General features: G+C 31.5%; 1 protein-coding gene across 1 annotated transcript in view; it reads left to right on the forward strand.

The window, feature by feature from the left end:
- The window catches only part of LOC123657627 (C3 and PZP-like alpha-2-macroglobulin domain-containing protein 8), a 122,964-nt gene that overhangs the window by 15,121 nt on the left and 90,423 nt on the right, over nucleotides 1–17,420 (forward strand). Inside the window, exons 2-3 of the mRNA XM_045593149.1 lie at nucleotides 4,596–4,781; nucleotides 9,599–9,724. Of these exons, the coding sequence (XP_045449105.1) occupies nucleotides 4,596–4,781; nucleotides 9,599–9,724 (312 nt within the window). The remainder of the gene's footprint in view (nucleotides 1–4,595; nucleotides 4,782–9,598; nucleotides 9,725–17,420) is intronic.

A 17,420-nucleotide genomic window follows, 5' to 3' on the forward strand; every position in this document is an offset into this window, starting at 1 on the left:
CCACATTGGAACTTAAAAACCAACCGATGGCGGGATAACCAACCAACTGTTGGCTTTGAAATACACAGGCCGAGGACAAAGCCAGCCCTGCAGTCACCAAACCGCCTGCCCAGCGTGGTGACTATAGGCAACACACATGAGTTCACGCCATTATTGGCGCGAACTTGTGGAGCCCTATGTCCAGCAGTGGACTGTGATAGGCTGAAGTGATGACGATGATTATATACAGTAAAAGTTTGTTTATTTCATACTGTTTGTACTGTGTGGCTACGGTACTAAAGAATTTAGCCACCCCCTCTCTTCCCGTGGGTGTCGTAAGAGGCGACTAAGGGACATCACAGTTTCACTACCACCTTGGAACTTAAAAAGCCGACCGGTGGCGGGATAACCATCAAACTGCTGGCTTTGAAATACACAGGCCGAAGACGAGCAGCAGCGTCTTCGGTGCGACAAAGCCAGTACTGCGGTCACCAACCCGCCTGCCCAGCGTGGTGACTATGGGCAAAACACATGAGTTCACGTTATTTTTGGCGTAAACTTGTGGAGGCCTGTGTCCAGCAGTGGACTGTATAGGTTGTTATGATGATGATGATACTGTTTGGAAATAATATATAAATAGAAATATAATATTTAGGCCCAATACGCCATTCATCGCTTAACAGTATTACAACATAAATCTCAAATTTTTTTTCTAAATATGACGATCTGTTTTTCTTCGCCGTAAAGGACCATTAACTATATAGTTTTTATTCGTACTAGGCAATAATTTGATATAGCTATTCTGTCCATTCACTCAGACTGGTACAACAGGACGTTAACAGTATTATTATGGAAAAAGAACGGAACTTCTCAACGCACGACAGTCTCTCGTGAATGTGTAATGCAATATCTGTTAAGTGAACAATATAGTTTTCAGCGGCTCTATCGATCCTTGTTAAATATTTATTATAAATTTTTTTACTTTATTCCTAAAATGTATGTAAGATTTAGAAATGTTTTGCCTACATTGGTATAAGACTAATAATTATATGTCGTGTAAATGTTAGAGATAGTAATTTTTATAGTCAAGATTGCATTAAATGATCCGGTTAAAGATATTTGCTATACAATGCATTAACTTTATAGATATAAAATAAAATATAGGTGTATGAGTATTTCTCAATAAAGTCTAGTTATATGAACTTACTCAAGAGTGTTGAGGCTTAAATATCGACAAGTACTGCCGTAATTTGTTTCTAATAATTTATAAAACTTGTGTTCAGGAACAAAGGAAATGGTTAAAAAAAATGGTGGAAAGGTTAAAATAAAAATATAGTTTAAAAAATCATAAATCGTAAATAGAATCTAAGAAGTCAGTTAAAAAGCTGTTACCATAACCTCTAATATTATTTTTAGTTTAACCTTCGTTAGTATAAATAGAGTTTCAAATAGCTGTATCGAAGAATATCCAGTTAAGTTTCCTATCCTCCAGTGATTATAACGAAGATGCAAGGAAATTGCTTCAAACCGTGCAGGCAATTGTCGTCTTTACGACCTCCATTTTGTGCAATGCTAATAACACTATCGTGCGGAGGTTGTTACGGGTCACAATGGGATCTGATTTAATTAGGATTCATGCTTGCTGCTTGGAAATATCGTTTTTCACATACAAAAGCGTTATTTTTATTACTACAACGTCCGTTTATAACAAAGATGGAGTCGATTTTGAACTCTTTTATAAAAATAATTTGTATTTTCTTAATACTTAAAATATATCATAGTATTCAATAATGATAAAATAGAATATAAAGACAGCTTGACAGCAGTGACGATATTAGTATAAGGTAATTCAGATGATTGTTGTGGTCTGGGTTGTTGTTCTTAAGTATTTTGTGTGTTTCTATATGCCCTCAGTAAATCCTACTGTAATGTAGTACTATCAATGAGTGTGAGAATTTATTTATTTATTTTTATTATTAATTTATTATAACTAGTGGTCGCCCAGTGGTCGAAATTCGAACATAATTATTTTAAATTATTAGTGTAAATATTATTAAGGTTCTGCTGTCAAAGACTACACTTCCATAATAATAAACAAAAGAGTATATATGAAGTATGTTTGTGTGTGTCAAATATATGGTAGTGCGTGTAATGTTTTTTTTTTTGTTGTTGATTTAACATATTTCTTATGAATAATTAAAAAGAAAATATTAGCATGCTGCACTTCTTCTCTATACAAACTGTAAGTGTGCCGAATTTCATACTACTCCGTCCGTGCAATTCACGTAAAAAGGAGTACAAATATTTTGCTTCACGTATTAATGTATAGATTAATAATTGAGTTAAGTAAAGACTACTCAGTATTAATCTAATTATTATATCAGCTCGTGTGTAACGACATGTATCATTTAATGCGGTAATTAATAATTCAATACAAATATTCCTATCTTATGTTTTGTAGAAACCAAATACATTGCTCATTCGAGATTTCGAAGTCATACCTGTGTTTGAATAAATGAATAAATGTTACGAATATTGTTTAGTCAAACTTAAATTATTTTACATAACTACTAGCTGACCCAGCAAACATTGTGTTGACTTAACTTAGGGGTATGAAAAATAGATGGCTGATTCTCAGACCTATCCGATATGCACACAAAATTTCATAAAAGTCGGTCCACCCATTTCGGAGGAGTATGGTAACTAACATTATTGTATATAGTTTATATTCTAGAGCTATTTAAATGTAAACTTCGTCATGTATAGTATATTTACTATCACACTTAGTAGGGATTCAAATCTATACTGTAGATGGAGATATGAAAGTGTTTTTACTTAAAATTCCTTCATTATAAGGTGAAGAAGCCATTACCTAGGTGTTGAACGGTGACAAAAATCTTAATATATATAAATCTCGTGTCACAATGTTTGTCCTCAATGGACTCCTAAACTACTTAACCGATTTTAGTCAAATTTGCACACCGTGTGCAGTTTGATCCAACTTAAAAGATAGGCTATATTTTATTTTGATATATTATGTTATTATTATATTTCAGAAAAAAATAAAGGTGATACGAAGTTCGCCAGGTCAGCTAGTATATTATATATCAGTCGACTGTTACCATAGTACAAGAATTATGTCAAACAGGAACAAACGGCCGTCTCTGTATATGTAAAAGATTTATTTGTTTATTTATTACTTATTATGTTTATTAATTTTTACCTATTATTATTTATATATTTTTCATAGGCGGCGATCGAACTAGCAACCGAAAATAATATCTTGGTCAAATTAATAATGGAAATAAAAATTATATACGCATATACGTATATAAACATGCGTTAAGGAAGTTATAAATACAAATGAAAACACCAGAGTCACCGTTCCTGTTATCATCCTTATTAATATGTAACAAAGTCTGCGTATTCGTTTGAATTTCAAATGAAATTGTCAAAGAAAAAAGTGGCATTACTTATTCCCATAAGCATATTTATTTATACTTACGTGTGTTTTAAAACGTCGGTTTCATATACTTACATAGAGGCATATTATATATTGTATGTTTCGTTGATAAGGTTGAGGAGATTATTACGTAGCTTATAACTTTTATTAAACATTTTATGCAAAGGAATATACAAAGGAATATATATATAACAATAATTTTATTAAACATTTTATGCAAAGGAATATACAAAGGAATATATATATAACAATAATTTTATTAAACATTTTATGCAAAGGAAGGAAAATAAATAAATTATATGTTTAATACGTACAAATGATATTTTAATTTTTCATGTATATTCTTATATAGAATTCTTTGAAATTACGTAATTAAATAAAATAAAAATGCCACATCAGTATTTAAGATTATGATCCTTACTTATCATCTAAAAATCATATTGAAAATGAAAAAAATGTCTTCTAAATTTATGACTATTAAATACTTCATGTATTTAAAAATAAACAAAAGATTAAATCCGGCAACGAAAAATGTCCAAATGCACGATCAACAACTATTAAATTCGAAAAAGATTTTCGATATGAAATAAGTTTCACAAATCGCTTTCCCATTCTAAGATATAATCATTCTTACCTTTTAATAGTGTCTGGTTCATTTGAGTGGTTGGCGAACGTTCGAGAAATTTCTTCGACATCTTTTCCATTTGGAGGTGCTCCAAGGTCTTTTATTGGTATCGAAGTGTCGAACTTTACTTGGATTTTAATGGAGTACCACTTCTATTCTATTTAAATATTATTACGCTTAACTTAGTGAGAGAAATAACAGACGTAAACTCTTAGCAGATAATTTTGTCTTGGAGACGCTTAAGTGGAAATAACGATAAAATTTGACCTCAATGCTTTTATTTAATACTAGAATTTCCAAATGATTCTACTCATATTTAAGGTTGCCGCTCAATTTCTATTAAACGAAATTACAATTTTAAGCTCTTGTATTCTTATATAATACACCTAAGAGGACATCAGTTCAGTGATTTAAAAAATTAATGATTAAAACACATAAAAATCGCATTCTATTTTCTAGTACTAGAATAGAGAAAAGAGCCAATGAATCTAATCATCAGGGCATAAATTTAGTTTCCTTTTGTTCTAGGCTATGGAATCATTCCGCTCAAAATACCGTCATCACCGGCATCTCACTGCACTCTTCATACAACTGTCGGCTGTGTTGGTAACGACGAGTGTACAGCCAAGAGTCACAGCGTCATCAGATTACTTGGACCAGTTCGAGATGTAATCGTTCGACCTGCCAGACACCATTATCGACCTGGAGAGACAAGTAAGTTGTTATAATAAAAAAAAACAGCATCAAAGTTGACCATAGTCAAATAAGATTTAACAGCACCATTGGATCGTCGTTTTACAAATTTACAATAGGAGTATATAATAGTTTTTAGTTGTTAAAAGTGAATGTGAAGCTCTTCACCATTTGTAAGGAAAGTTCTATGTATATTATTATTTAATTTATTATTTATAATTTAAAGCTACCAGTAATTCAGAATATAAAATCTGCTTAGAAAAAATGGCGAGAAATTCAAAGATTACTTTTTAAAAATACATATTAATACTTATAAATGTATATAGTTAACGTTTTTGTGACGATAAATCTTACTAGAAAATATCTCATACTCATACCTCATTAAGAATAAACTTCAAAACAATCTGGGAATGACTGAATAAATTATGCTTTGAATTAATCAATTCATTGCTCTTTCAGATTTATTTCGTTTTTGTATAAAATATTCTCAGATTCCTTTTTTCCAAGTAAATATTTTTCTCGTAGATGCTTAAGTCGCTAATAATATTAAAAAATATTAATAAATTATTTTTAAGGCGGCTGATTGAATGAGCATCTATTATGTGCGGTCTAAGGTGAACGTTATTGGGCGTAATTAATTAGATTTTCGATTGCCCTGTCAAGATGGCGATTGGCGGCTTCTTTCGGCTAATAAATTTTGTTTGAAATAAGTCTTCACTGTCAACGATTTCCTTACTTTTATTGAAAATACGCTATTTAATTTCCTGGAAATTCCAGTGGCATCGTTATGCGGAAAGACAATTTTTGCTAAGTATAACAAAAAGAAAAATGCTAAATTTGCTCTTTGCTATATTTTTTTTTTGTTGTATAACAAAAAAAATGATGATTTTATATTCACCCTAAGTGACCGTGGCGCCTTCTATAGTGATCATCATATCGAAAATTTTGATCTAGCGAGTAAATCGTTCCATAGCTTAATTGGCTAAAACACGGTAAGTCGGAGATGCAGGTTCGATCCCCGCTAGAACGGTCGATTTTTGATATTATATTTAAAAAATGTTTGGAATTTCCTAATGTGTGGGTAACACAAAAATAAATCGTAAGAATTACAATTATAATACTGCTAAATAACTATATCAATAATTTCCCATTATTGATACTTAACTGTGATAATTTGAATTGTATTTTAATTATTATTTTTTTTATTAAATTTGTTAAATATAAAATAAGTAATAGTCGTTTAAACAGTTTGTGCTAAAAACTACTACTACTATTAGAGCTTATTCCTTATCAACGATTCCATAATTATATATTTAAAACTTAAAATTCAAATTATAACTAATTAAAACAACAAAACTCTTAATTTTCGTAGAGCTAAAATACGTAACGGCCTCACAAACGATCTAAACAAAAATGGTTATGTTGTTAATTTGGCTAGGCAGGGCGGGAAACTTGAGCAGTGAAGGTGAGCGTTGATGCGCATTTCAAAGGGGCCTCCTTAAACCTACACCTAGGTCGCAAGTCCTGGGAACTGCTCTGAGTTTCTCCTTCTGCCACACGATGGACCCGGCACCCGCACGGTGAATCCATGGAATACTAAGAAGTTGTTCTCTTAATACCCTTATCATCATTACAGCCTAAACAGTCCACTGCTGGACATAGGCCTCCACAAGTGTACGCCAAAAATAACGTGAACTCATGTGTTTTGCCCATAGTCACCACGCTGGGCAGGCGGGTTGGTGACCGCAGTGCTGGCTTTGTCGCACCGAAGACGCTGCTGCCCGTCTTCGGCCTGTGTATTTCAAAGCCAGCGGTTGGATGGTTATCCCGCCATCGGTCGGCTTCCTTAGTTCCAAGGTGGTAGTGGAACTATGCTATCCCTTAGTCGCCTCTTACGACACCCACGGGAAGAGAGGGGGTGGCTAAATTCTTTAGTGCCGTAGCCACACAGCACGATACCGTATCAATTGACCTATAACTTACTACAAGTACTAGCGCTGTAAACCGGTACCCACAGCGTAACTCTTAGCGTCACTTTCCAGCGTTACTGCTGTTTCGTTATTTTAAATTATTTCATTCTCCGTTTTTTGTCGTTTCTTAAGAAATAAACACCAAAAATCATCAGTCACGCGTATTTTGGAATACTTAGGCCAACTTGGTGAACATTTCCAACTTTCTGTTCCAAGTTTGAGCGTAACACGACTTGAGTAATTAATAATGGGGCACGGCTCATACATTACTGGCAACTGTTTTAGCTGGATAAATTGTCTTTGAACTGTTTCACGGGGATTTGTGGCGTCGTTTTTATTGATGACTTAACTTAACCGATGAACGAATTGCGTTACGCTTTATGATTTATTTCTAGACAAATTTTTGGTTAAATATTCGATTTTTTGGTTTGCGTGTAGTAGTAAATTAATCATAAAATAAAAAAATAAAAATAAAATAAAAAGCCTTTATTCAAACATTAGATTTACAATTATATACATATATTATACATATAAGACATAGTAAAATTATTCACAAATACGGTGTTTCTTAACTTTCTGTAAATCCGTTTGCCAATTGACAAAAGCCTCTTCCAACTTATTCCATTCTAATCTCTCTCTGGCATCCCTAGTCTATGTTATGCCTGCAACCTACCTGATATCATCGTCCCACTTTTTTTGTTGTCAAATTTATCATAGAATACCTTATATAATTATATTACCTGCCTATATATAACTTTTCTGTAATACGCACATTTGATTAAATTGTTTTGAATTATATCAAAATAGCAAGGATGTCTCTGCTAATGTCACGTTGAATGGAAAAAACACTTCAACAAATTAAATTTTGCTAAATATTAGAGGCATCAATATTGAAATTTGAATAAATATGAAGATTTTCACAAGCTAACGGGTGTAGCTCTTAACAAAAAATAAGAGATTTAGAGTTTTAATTGTGAAATAAAATATCTCAATAATAAAAGATTTAACCTTAAGTGTACCTACTTGTGGGTAATAAATATCCGCTCAAACAAAATTTCGTCCTAAATTTATTATTTCTTAAAATTTCCTGCAACGTTACGTCTTGTTGCTTTCAAATTATTTTACCCTCGAAACAACAGAGCTAAAATTTAGTTAATTAATTAAACAATTTCAAGCTGATTATACTGTTGGTACAATTTGTTATACCTGTAATTACATTATCCAATATTATTAATGTGTCATTTAACTGTTAGCAAACAATATTTTGTACCTTAAACATATTTCAATGAAACGATAGAGGTTTATTTTGGAAATATTACTTTTAAATAAATAAAAATAGATGAAAAGTTATTTTTTAAACCTCTTTTAAGTGACAATTTTACATACATTAAGCAAAACAAACAATATTTTGTAACTTAAACATATAATAATTATAATATAATAATGACTTAGATGTTAAAACAATGGTGGCGAACAACGACGTACTTTTTTATAATCAGAGGAAAGAGTTAGAAATACAAATCATTCAATCAATTCAACAGATTACAATGAGTATTGAATTACTCTACAACATCCCCAATAGATGGCACCATTAGTTTCATTTGATGTTTTATTTTAACAACATATTTCAATGAAACGATTGAGGTTTACTTTGAAAATATTACTTTCAAATAAATATAGATGAAAAGTTATTTTTAAATCCCTTTTAAGTACCAATTTTACGTATATACATTAAGCAAATTAGAAAAACGGCATCTGCTTTCGAATCGTACAAACAAATAAAAAACGATAAGTGCTATTCAGATTAATGTGAGTATTTTATTAAAAATCAGGTAATAAATAAACCGGGGTATAAAATATCGATAATTTTTAATAATTGATTTATTAATATTAGTTCAGCTTATTGCAGTCCACTGATGGCCAACCCAAGCTTGCACCATTGCCATGGAGGGGAAGTCTGGCCTTTTCACCGAGGCCAGCCTATCGCTGGTGGGATCCTGTTGCCTGCAGATCTGGGACCCTCCAATTAAAGCGGTTGAAGGCTCCCGCAGGGTTTTTGATCGGTATTGCACCCTCAAGTGTTGAAGCCGACATACGGTCTAGGAATGCCTACCCGGGAATCCTGGATATCACCCGTAAATGGGTTCCCCTGCGATATCAAAAAAAAAGTTTGCGCCAGACCCGCTTTTTCTTAATTCTCATCCAGCCTACACCGGCAAACTTATCGGTTCAACGGGCTGGAGGACGTCCCACTCTGTAGAATCTACATTTCAAATAAACGGTAGCTTCACTTTGAACTAAAATTTTAATTTGTAAAATGACGATTAAGAAGTTCTTTTAAAGTCTAATTGAATAAAGTAATTTTGATTTTGATTTGATTTGATATTTATATTCCTACGCTGGGTAAAATTATCGACATCGATAAACTTTCACCCGCATATCCCTAGTAATGAAAAAGTTATGAGAGAAATATATAATCCTCCATACGCAACGCGCTGTTTATGCCTTTTATAAGCAGCTTATCGATTATTTATTGCGTTTATCATTCATAATATATTATGGTATTTTTATCACTGGCCAGGATTCTGCTGCGAATTTCCTCATTTTATTATTTAAAATTTTCACACTGTCTATAATATTTAAGTAGTGTTAAAATTTATTTAACCTCCGACGCAAAAAGAGGGGTGTTATTTTGTAAAACTTTATGATTGCACATAGGTACAAAAATTTATAATGATATTTTTGTGTTTTTTTCCATACTAATAAATGATTAACTTCAAAAACGAAGAGATCGTATAATTCTTTCTATGTTCAAGAATTAATATTTATGTATCTGCTTTGTACATGTTTTTTTTTTCTTTGTTCCAGTAACATTCTGGATTCTCGCATTGGATCATGATCTTCGCTTAGTTCGAGATGAAATAGCATACGTGGCGCTCAGCGATCCAGCGGGAACGAAAGTGGCGATATGGGATCAACTGACTATGGACGAAGGTATGTGTATCAGACTATCAGCTAAATAAAGACATTGAAGCTCTTTCAATTTTTCTCTATAAGCTAAGATTCTTTGATCTCTCTCTTGACTTGGTATGCTTGAGATCACTTATTTACGTGAAAATTGTGTAATTAGATAAAACATAGGTACCTGATTACAAAGTTTATACGCACTATTAACCCTATCACTTAAACAGAACATATCGCGACTCTAAATAATAATCGCCGTAACTTTAGATTAAATGAAAATGAACCAGATTTTGAGTTACCTACACCAAATTTTTATTCAAAATTTATATTGCACACACAAACTTATTTGTTTTTATTGATTATAGATATATATATATATATATATATATATATATATATATTTATATATATATAAAAGGATAGGTTTTAACATTAAAAAGGCGTCTAGTAATATTATAAGAGCTAATCAGACTATTCATTCAAAAGATCAAAATATTATATTAAGAGCTAGCTGAAATATTAGCGGTTATTTATGGGCACAGGTAAAACGTTGAATAACTACGGCAATGTCGTTGTTTCTTAAAACTTTAGTTTTGTATTTTAAGAAAATATTTGCATTTTTAGATAAAATTAGTAAGGTTTGATTGAAATCTATTCACAGAATGGCAGACCTAAACAATTTTATTTCAATAAAATACCGAAAAGACGAGATAAATACGTATACTAGCTACTAGTATTTCAAATTCCCAATTAATATTAATAGTATAGAAGCTACGATCAATCGTAACACGCAAATGAATAGACTGACAGACGCACAAAGGAGCGCCGAAGCCTCACTGTCAAAGGCTCCTTTTTTCGTATAATGTATCAATAATCCATCAATTTCAAATAAAAAAAGATCTATTAATATAGAAAATTAGTTTTTATAACGAATAAGCTAAAAAGATGTGCTCAATAACGCTTTTATTTCTTTTTATTTAAACCTTTAAAAATTTAGTAAAATTTTGATGTTTTATTAACTTACATTTGATTGGGCAAAGATATAACTTGTTTGGAAGATAAATCATTAGAGACTAATTCATAATGCTACTCCACCAAAGCCAGCAGAAATTTTTTCAGCCATAAATATTTTTTGTTTTTTGTAACACCCAGGACCAACAGCTTTACGTGTTCCTCAGGGCTCAGCGTTAGATCGGAAACAATATTTCTATCACAAATCTACCCGAGCTAAAATCAAAACTATAACAGGCGTTACCATGGCTTTTAGTCACTTCAATACTCTCACTAATACACCAAAACATTTGTATGCATTCATCACAGTCATCATAGCATCTCTAAAAGTGGAAAACTTACAAACGCAATAGTCTGTCAGAACACACACAAAATCCATAATTCACTTTAACACCGGTCCGTAGATTAAAATTTAACTTACCCAACATGACTCGTACGTCACTTTGTCATAGAGTTAGTATGTTTACCATCTAAAAGGTTTTCTGTGTCGCATCAGCAAGGATCAGCTCTGACAGATTCAATTTCCGATTATAAATAATCTTAGGATCGAGACGGTGTTGGAAATCAGAGATGTCGAAAAAGGTTCACTGTTACAACACTTAACGTGATGTAATGATTTTATGTACGTGAACGAAATTCGGAAATTGATTTGAAAAATTCATTTAAGAATTCAATAGATGATAAATAGTAACATAGTAATTAAAAAAAAATTCACAATTTTCGTATTAGATTCAATATATAAAAGATATTAGATTTATAATTTATCAGAGAATAGGTTAAAGATATTAAATATATTTTAAATCTGAGATGTCTAAATGATTCAACTCAAAAAAATGCTTCGTCTAAAGAAAGTGTTCATCGAGAAAGTTATAGCCCATAAAACAACACGCAACGGCACTTAGAATTAAGATAGTAAACTATTTAGTCACTCATCATTACTTTAATAACATTTTTGGTACGATCAATAAAATAAGGATTTCATGGAATCTCGTACTATGTATGGCTTGAGGCATATCTTGTAGTTTTAATCAATCAAATAACAAAAATAATTAATAACGCTTAACTAAACCAATCAGTTTTTAATTTCTTACAAGAGAGAAATATTTAAAATCGTAATTTTTAATAATCATGACCAATTTATAAGAACATATAATTTAAAAAAAAAAACGAAAAGCTTTCGTTACTTTCTTATATACCTAATATAATCAATATTATTTTAATAAATAAACGTATATAAGATATACATGGTTAAGGGAAATTTTTGTCTACCAGCGTAGCCGATTTAGCTACCAATCCACCTTCTTAACGCGAAAGAAGGATTCCACAGCGACCATTCGGAATTTATAAAAAATTCGAATCTAACAATGCGAATGTTTTCATTCCTGTATACACGATAAATTTGCTAATTGTCAACTGTTTTATTTAATTTCTTGTTATTTATTTCCACAAACAACCTTTTTGGTGTAGTGGTTGATGCGTGTGCCATGTACAAGCCTAAACATCAGCGGTTTCTGGGTTTGATTCCCGCTCGGGATGGAATTTTATATTTATAGAAATGTCTTTCTGGTTCGGTTATCTATCCTTGTGGGTCTTCCAACTGTACATCGGAGAGTATGTTAAGCTCTCAGTTTCGATTTTTCTCATATACCTCTGATAACGATCATTACTCATAGTAAGGAATATATCCACCAACCAGCAGTGGAGCGGCGGCAGGGTGGTGGACTAAGTTTTAATTCTTAGTCTTCTCCTACACGAGTATAGAGATATATGCCCAGCATTGGGATGTTACAGATTGAATCATATCATATTTCCACAAATGGATCATTCCATACGACAATAAGTTTTAAGTTAGCAAAATAGTCAATCAGTCAGTTCAGCCTATTACAGTCCACTGCTGGACATAGGCCTCCCCAAGTTTGCTCCAGACATCCCGGTTTTCCGCAATCCTCATCAAAATAGTATTTACATCTTTTTTTTTAATAAAATAATACAAAAATAAAAAAAGACCTATGTGAGGAAACTAAGAATAGTTAAAGGGAAAGTGACTTAGAGTTAATCTCTATTAACTTTGGCACGCCGCAAATGAGCTAGACAAGTTTAGGAACTATCAAAGCAAACTGTTCCTTGTCATGCTTAGATACCTTTGCAACTTTGAATTGCTTTGAGTCTAGGAGCAAATCCGCTCGCAAAATTAGACAAACAGTAAACTTTCTAGTTATGCTTGGACATTTTATCTAGAAATTAAATTAACACTTTTTCCTTTTTTTAGCACTTCAGATTTAAGATGTTTTTTGCAAATTTCGAGTAACTTTAATAAGTAATATAAATACACTTAATTACAGTGACCTTTCTAAATCTTTTTAACTTTATTCACATTCAGTTATCGTACACAATAGAAGAACTTGCGTATCTTCAGCGACAAGCCCCTATAATTGTGAAGTAACTTTGTTATTGCTGCTCTTCCTGGCTCCAAAACAGGGCTGGATCGAGTAATGCAGGAGCCTTTTAGTAATGTAAGTCTCAGGGCACTTTTACTCTATGTTAGTATTCAAATCTTTTATAATAAAAATTATAATAATTCGTTCCAATATTATTTATTATATTTGGTATATAAAACGAAAATAATACATAGCAAAGAAAGAAAGATTTTACTATATCATTAGGTACAAAGGGCAGCCTTATCGCTCAAAAGAGATCTCTTCCAGACAACCTTAGGCAAAGGAAAATGGTCTAGCGTCAGTATAGGTGTACAAGTTACAATAAACTTATAGTAAATATTCAAATAATTAAAAATAGACGTACATATATATACTCATACATACATATAAATACATAATTATATACTTATAAATTAGTTATTTATTGTTGAGTTTCAAAAGAATGCTTCCTAAAATTCTTTTTAAAGTTGCAAGTGTTTGTATACGTCTAATACTTAAGGGCAAGGTATTTCAAAAGCGAGAGGCTTGAAGTGTAAAAGATTTATGATAAAAAAGAGGAGGAGATAAATTATGGACAGTGGAGTGAGAGTATATTTGGAGATCATCTGCATAGAGGTAGTACAACGAAGTTATCTATCACATTACAAATAGAGTTTATAAATATTGAAAACAAAAAAGGGGGATAGCACGTCACATTGCGGGACACTGGTATTGGCTATTGACCAATTTGAATATGAGTCATTCAATTTAACTCGCTGCCGGCTATTCTGCAAATAACTTAGAAATCAATCAGCAACCTCAGGAGATATGATGATGATGATGATAATAAATGTATATGTACGATTTTATTTTTGTGTTACCCACACATTAGGAATTCTAAACATTTTTTAATATCATATCAAAAATTGACCGTTCCAGCGGGGATCTAACCTGCGTCTCCGACTGACCGACTCCGACTGACTCCCGACGCGGTCAATTTTTCATATGATATTCAAAAATAAATGTATAATTATTTTTTAATCCATAAATTATTTGGGATTAACTAGCCTATAGTATTTATTTTCCGATTGATTTTCTGAATTAAATGTTAACTTTGAAAAGAAAACTATCAATAAAAATGCTCAAATGTAGTAAAGGTGTAGTACACAATAATGCCATTATTATTTTGTGATTTATGTGACCTTTGTTACTTTTTGCGTCACGGTATCTTAGGCATCTTTTTGACATCATAAATTAACTGAATCATACATAATTGTTATTATTAGACATCGCATGGCACAACCTAACGTGCAATGTCTTTGTATTTCCTCTAGCGTACAGCCAAAATAATATATTAATATGAAATTGTAATTTTATAAAACTTTCTTAGTCTTTAGTTTACTTTAACCACTCGCCTCTTATTTAGCCGTTGGTAATGCCCCAATGACAATCTGGCCCTGCTTAGAAGTTACGACCAATAAACGAAGTACTCCATTTTGTTTCGCTCGAGCAAGGAAGTTATTGGACACTTTTATATTCGCTAATCCGATATTGGATTCGAGTATTTTTGATGTTTTCGTAGATAACATCTGCTACTGAGATACGGTGTGAATATTGTATTAAGTGTATAATTAATAATATTAAATATAAAATACAAACAACAATAAACGAAACAAGGTATTTTATTATTTATTCATAAAAGAGATTTTTGTTCAAAATAACCCCAGACAAAGAGGATCAATAACCGTAATCTTCACTAGAAATATTTTCGTATAAATTATGTGCTAAAACTTAATTACGTTTTTTTTCTTACGAAAATCTTATAAAGCGTTCAAAATAAAACTTATTTTAACTTCCGATTTACCGTCAAATTTTCAGTCGCCAGAGCAACGGGTGGGCGTTTTCGTAAAAGCCTTTTCTTGTCACTTGCACTGTAACGAGCGTCAAAATTTTGATAGATTGGTTTCGCCTTACACCCCTCCGACTTAAGAGTATCTTTGACGTATTGAAATTCTGTTATCAATTATTCTTTTTTATCACACAGATAATATACTTATACTTATACTTTTTTTTTAAATTCTTTTAAAAAGTTATTATTAACTTCTTAGACGGTTGGTAAATAGATAACCGATATAAATAAAAATTACTCGCCAAAGTAGATACACAAATCAACTTTCAAAAGACTGTGCTAAATTGAACATTACATTTTTTTTATTGTCAGAATAAGTTTTGTATAAACGAAACATGCAAAAAATATATATTTTTTTATTTACGAAAAAAAAAACATATGACGGTACGAAGTTCACTGGGTCAAATAAAAAATGGCAAAAAATGGCAAGACTCCATCTACAAAACAAAGTGTTCGAGTATTATTATTATATTTTATTAGAATAAAATATTGTTCATCATCTGTTAAAAAGGATTAAAGCCAGTCTTATGGGTTTATGATAAAGCTTTCTTAATTGTAACGATATTTAACAAGTAGTAGTTTATCATACATTTCTTTTACTAAATAAATGATCATATTTTATACACCCAATATTTATATTATTCCCAGCCTATGACTTATATAAACCTATAAAATATAATTCTATATAAGTTTTGTTAGTTCTCTGTGCATTGAACTAACTTTACTGCTTTGAACTAATTTAGGGCTTCAACCACTTCCACTAGGCAACACAAATGCCTTTATCGAAATATAATCTTATATAACACAAAATCATGATATTCTAATAAAACTCATATTTCCTGTTATTTGTTTCCACAGCAATGGATTTATCATAAAACCGTCATAATGTAACATGAGAATTCTTTTACGTAAGCAAGGGATCAAGAAGCTACACCTGACATCAGTATGGGCTCGTGTTAACATTGAAAACCTTTTCGGTATTGTTTTGTGTTAGTTTTATTTGACGTATTATTGACAGGGTATGGGGTATCAATATAATGTCTGGGAAAAGTCTTTTCGTATTTCCTGGTAAAATTTACGATAAAATCTTCTCGATTGTATTATTTGTAACTCGAAGCACGTTAAATATATATAGAAATATACAAATATAAAACCAGACTCAGGTGGGAATCGAAACCGCAACTCGCGGAACAGAAAGCAGGAAACTACAAACCCGCCAACGGGCTGGTCAAACATATATATCATAATTAATCTTAATATTTTATCTAAAATTTTGCCTTGAATTTTTTTTATAAAAGACGAAAAACTTTTTTCCCGACCTTATATATAAATTACCAATTGTTTTGTTGGTTATGTAGGCTGTTACTTGGGACAAAAAACTTTTAAAATCGTTTAAAAATAGGTATAAACCTATTTTCTAAATATTTTGAGTAAAGAATCATAGGTACCTAGCAATGAGCAATTTTCACATACAATATAATTTGGGCCAATAGGTCCAAATTACTCATTTACACAACTTACCGAAATAACAAGTACAACTTACTATTCTGAAATAATATTTTACAAAGTTCAACAAATCTGTTAAAAATCAATATAATAGAAACTCAAGTAGTATTAATTTCTAATAATATAAATAAGAACAAAAAAAAAATACTTTAAGCAAAAAAAACAAGCCATCAAAAGCGAAAATACACAATCATCCGTTACAATGAACGTTTTAATAGGCATTATACGCGAAAAAAGGATTTTGTTAAACAAAATCAAAGTTTCATCAGAGTAATTTCCTCTTGTTTTGATACATTAATAATGGAATGCGTCGTGTCTCCCTGTCACCGAGGGTTGAGGTTTGATTAATTATATTCGTCAACCCTTGGAGTCATGTGTCATATCCTCCAGCAAAAACATCGTGAGTACGGCTCGACGCGTGTCATTGGGTCGAGAGCTGGAAAAAGCGAAAAACTTTGTAAAAGATTTTGTTTTTTAATACGAATATTTAAAACTGGGTCGATTTTGTGTTGCTACTTTTATGTTTTTTTTTTGTATATATTTTAAATTATAATAAATAAGGCCTTAAAATTTGATATAGTAAAAAATGAAAAGTAGGATAAATATTAAAAAAATAGATAGATTATAATTAGATTAAAAGTTGATGCTGCTGAACTGATTTTCGTAATTGTTTTGTCTGTAAAAAACTATAAAACGTAACATTAATATTAAGTTTTCCACGCTGTTTATTCATTGTACACATACAAGTGTACCTAAGTAGTTACATACATAGCGTGCGTGGTATTTCAGGTGAAATGTCAACTGACAATCTTTACAAATAAACCAAGGGATATATATGTATAATGTAACATGAACTTTCCGAATGCTGCTTCAGCCTGTAATA

The sequence above is a fragment of the Melitaea cinxia genome, chromosome 11 (genome assembly GCF_905220565.1).
Source record: "Melitaea cinxia chromosome 11, ilMelCinx1.1, whole genome shotgun sequence".
In the NCBI taxonomy this organism is placed as follows: Eukaryota; Metazoa; Arthropoda; class Insecta; order Lepidoptera; family Nymphalidae; genus Melitaea; species Melitaea cinxia.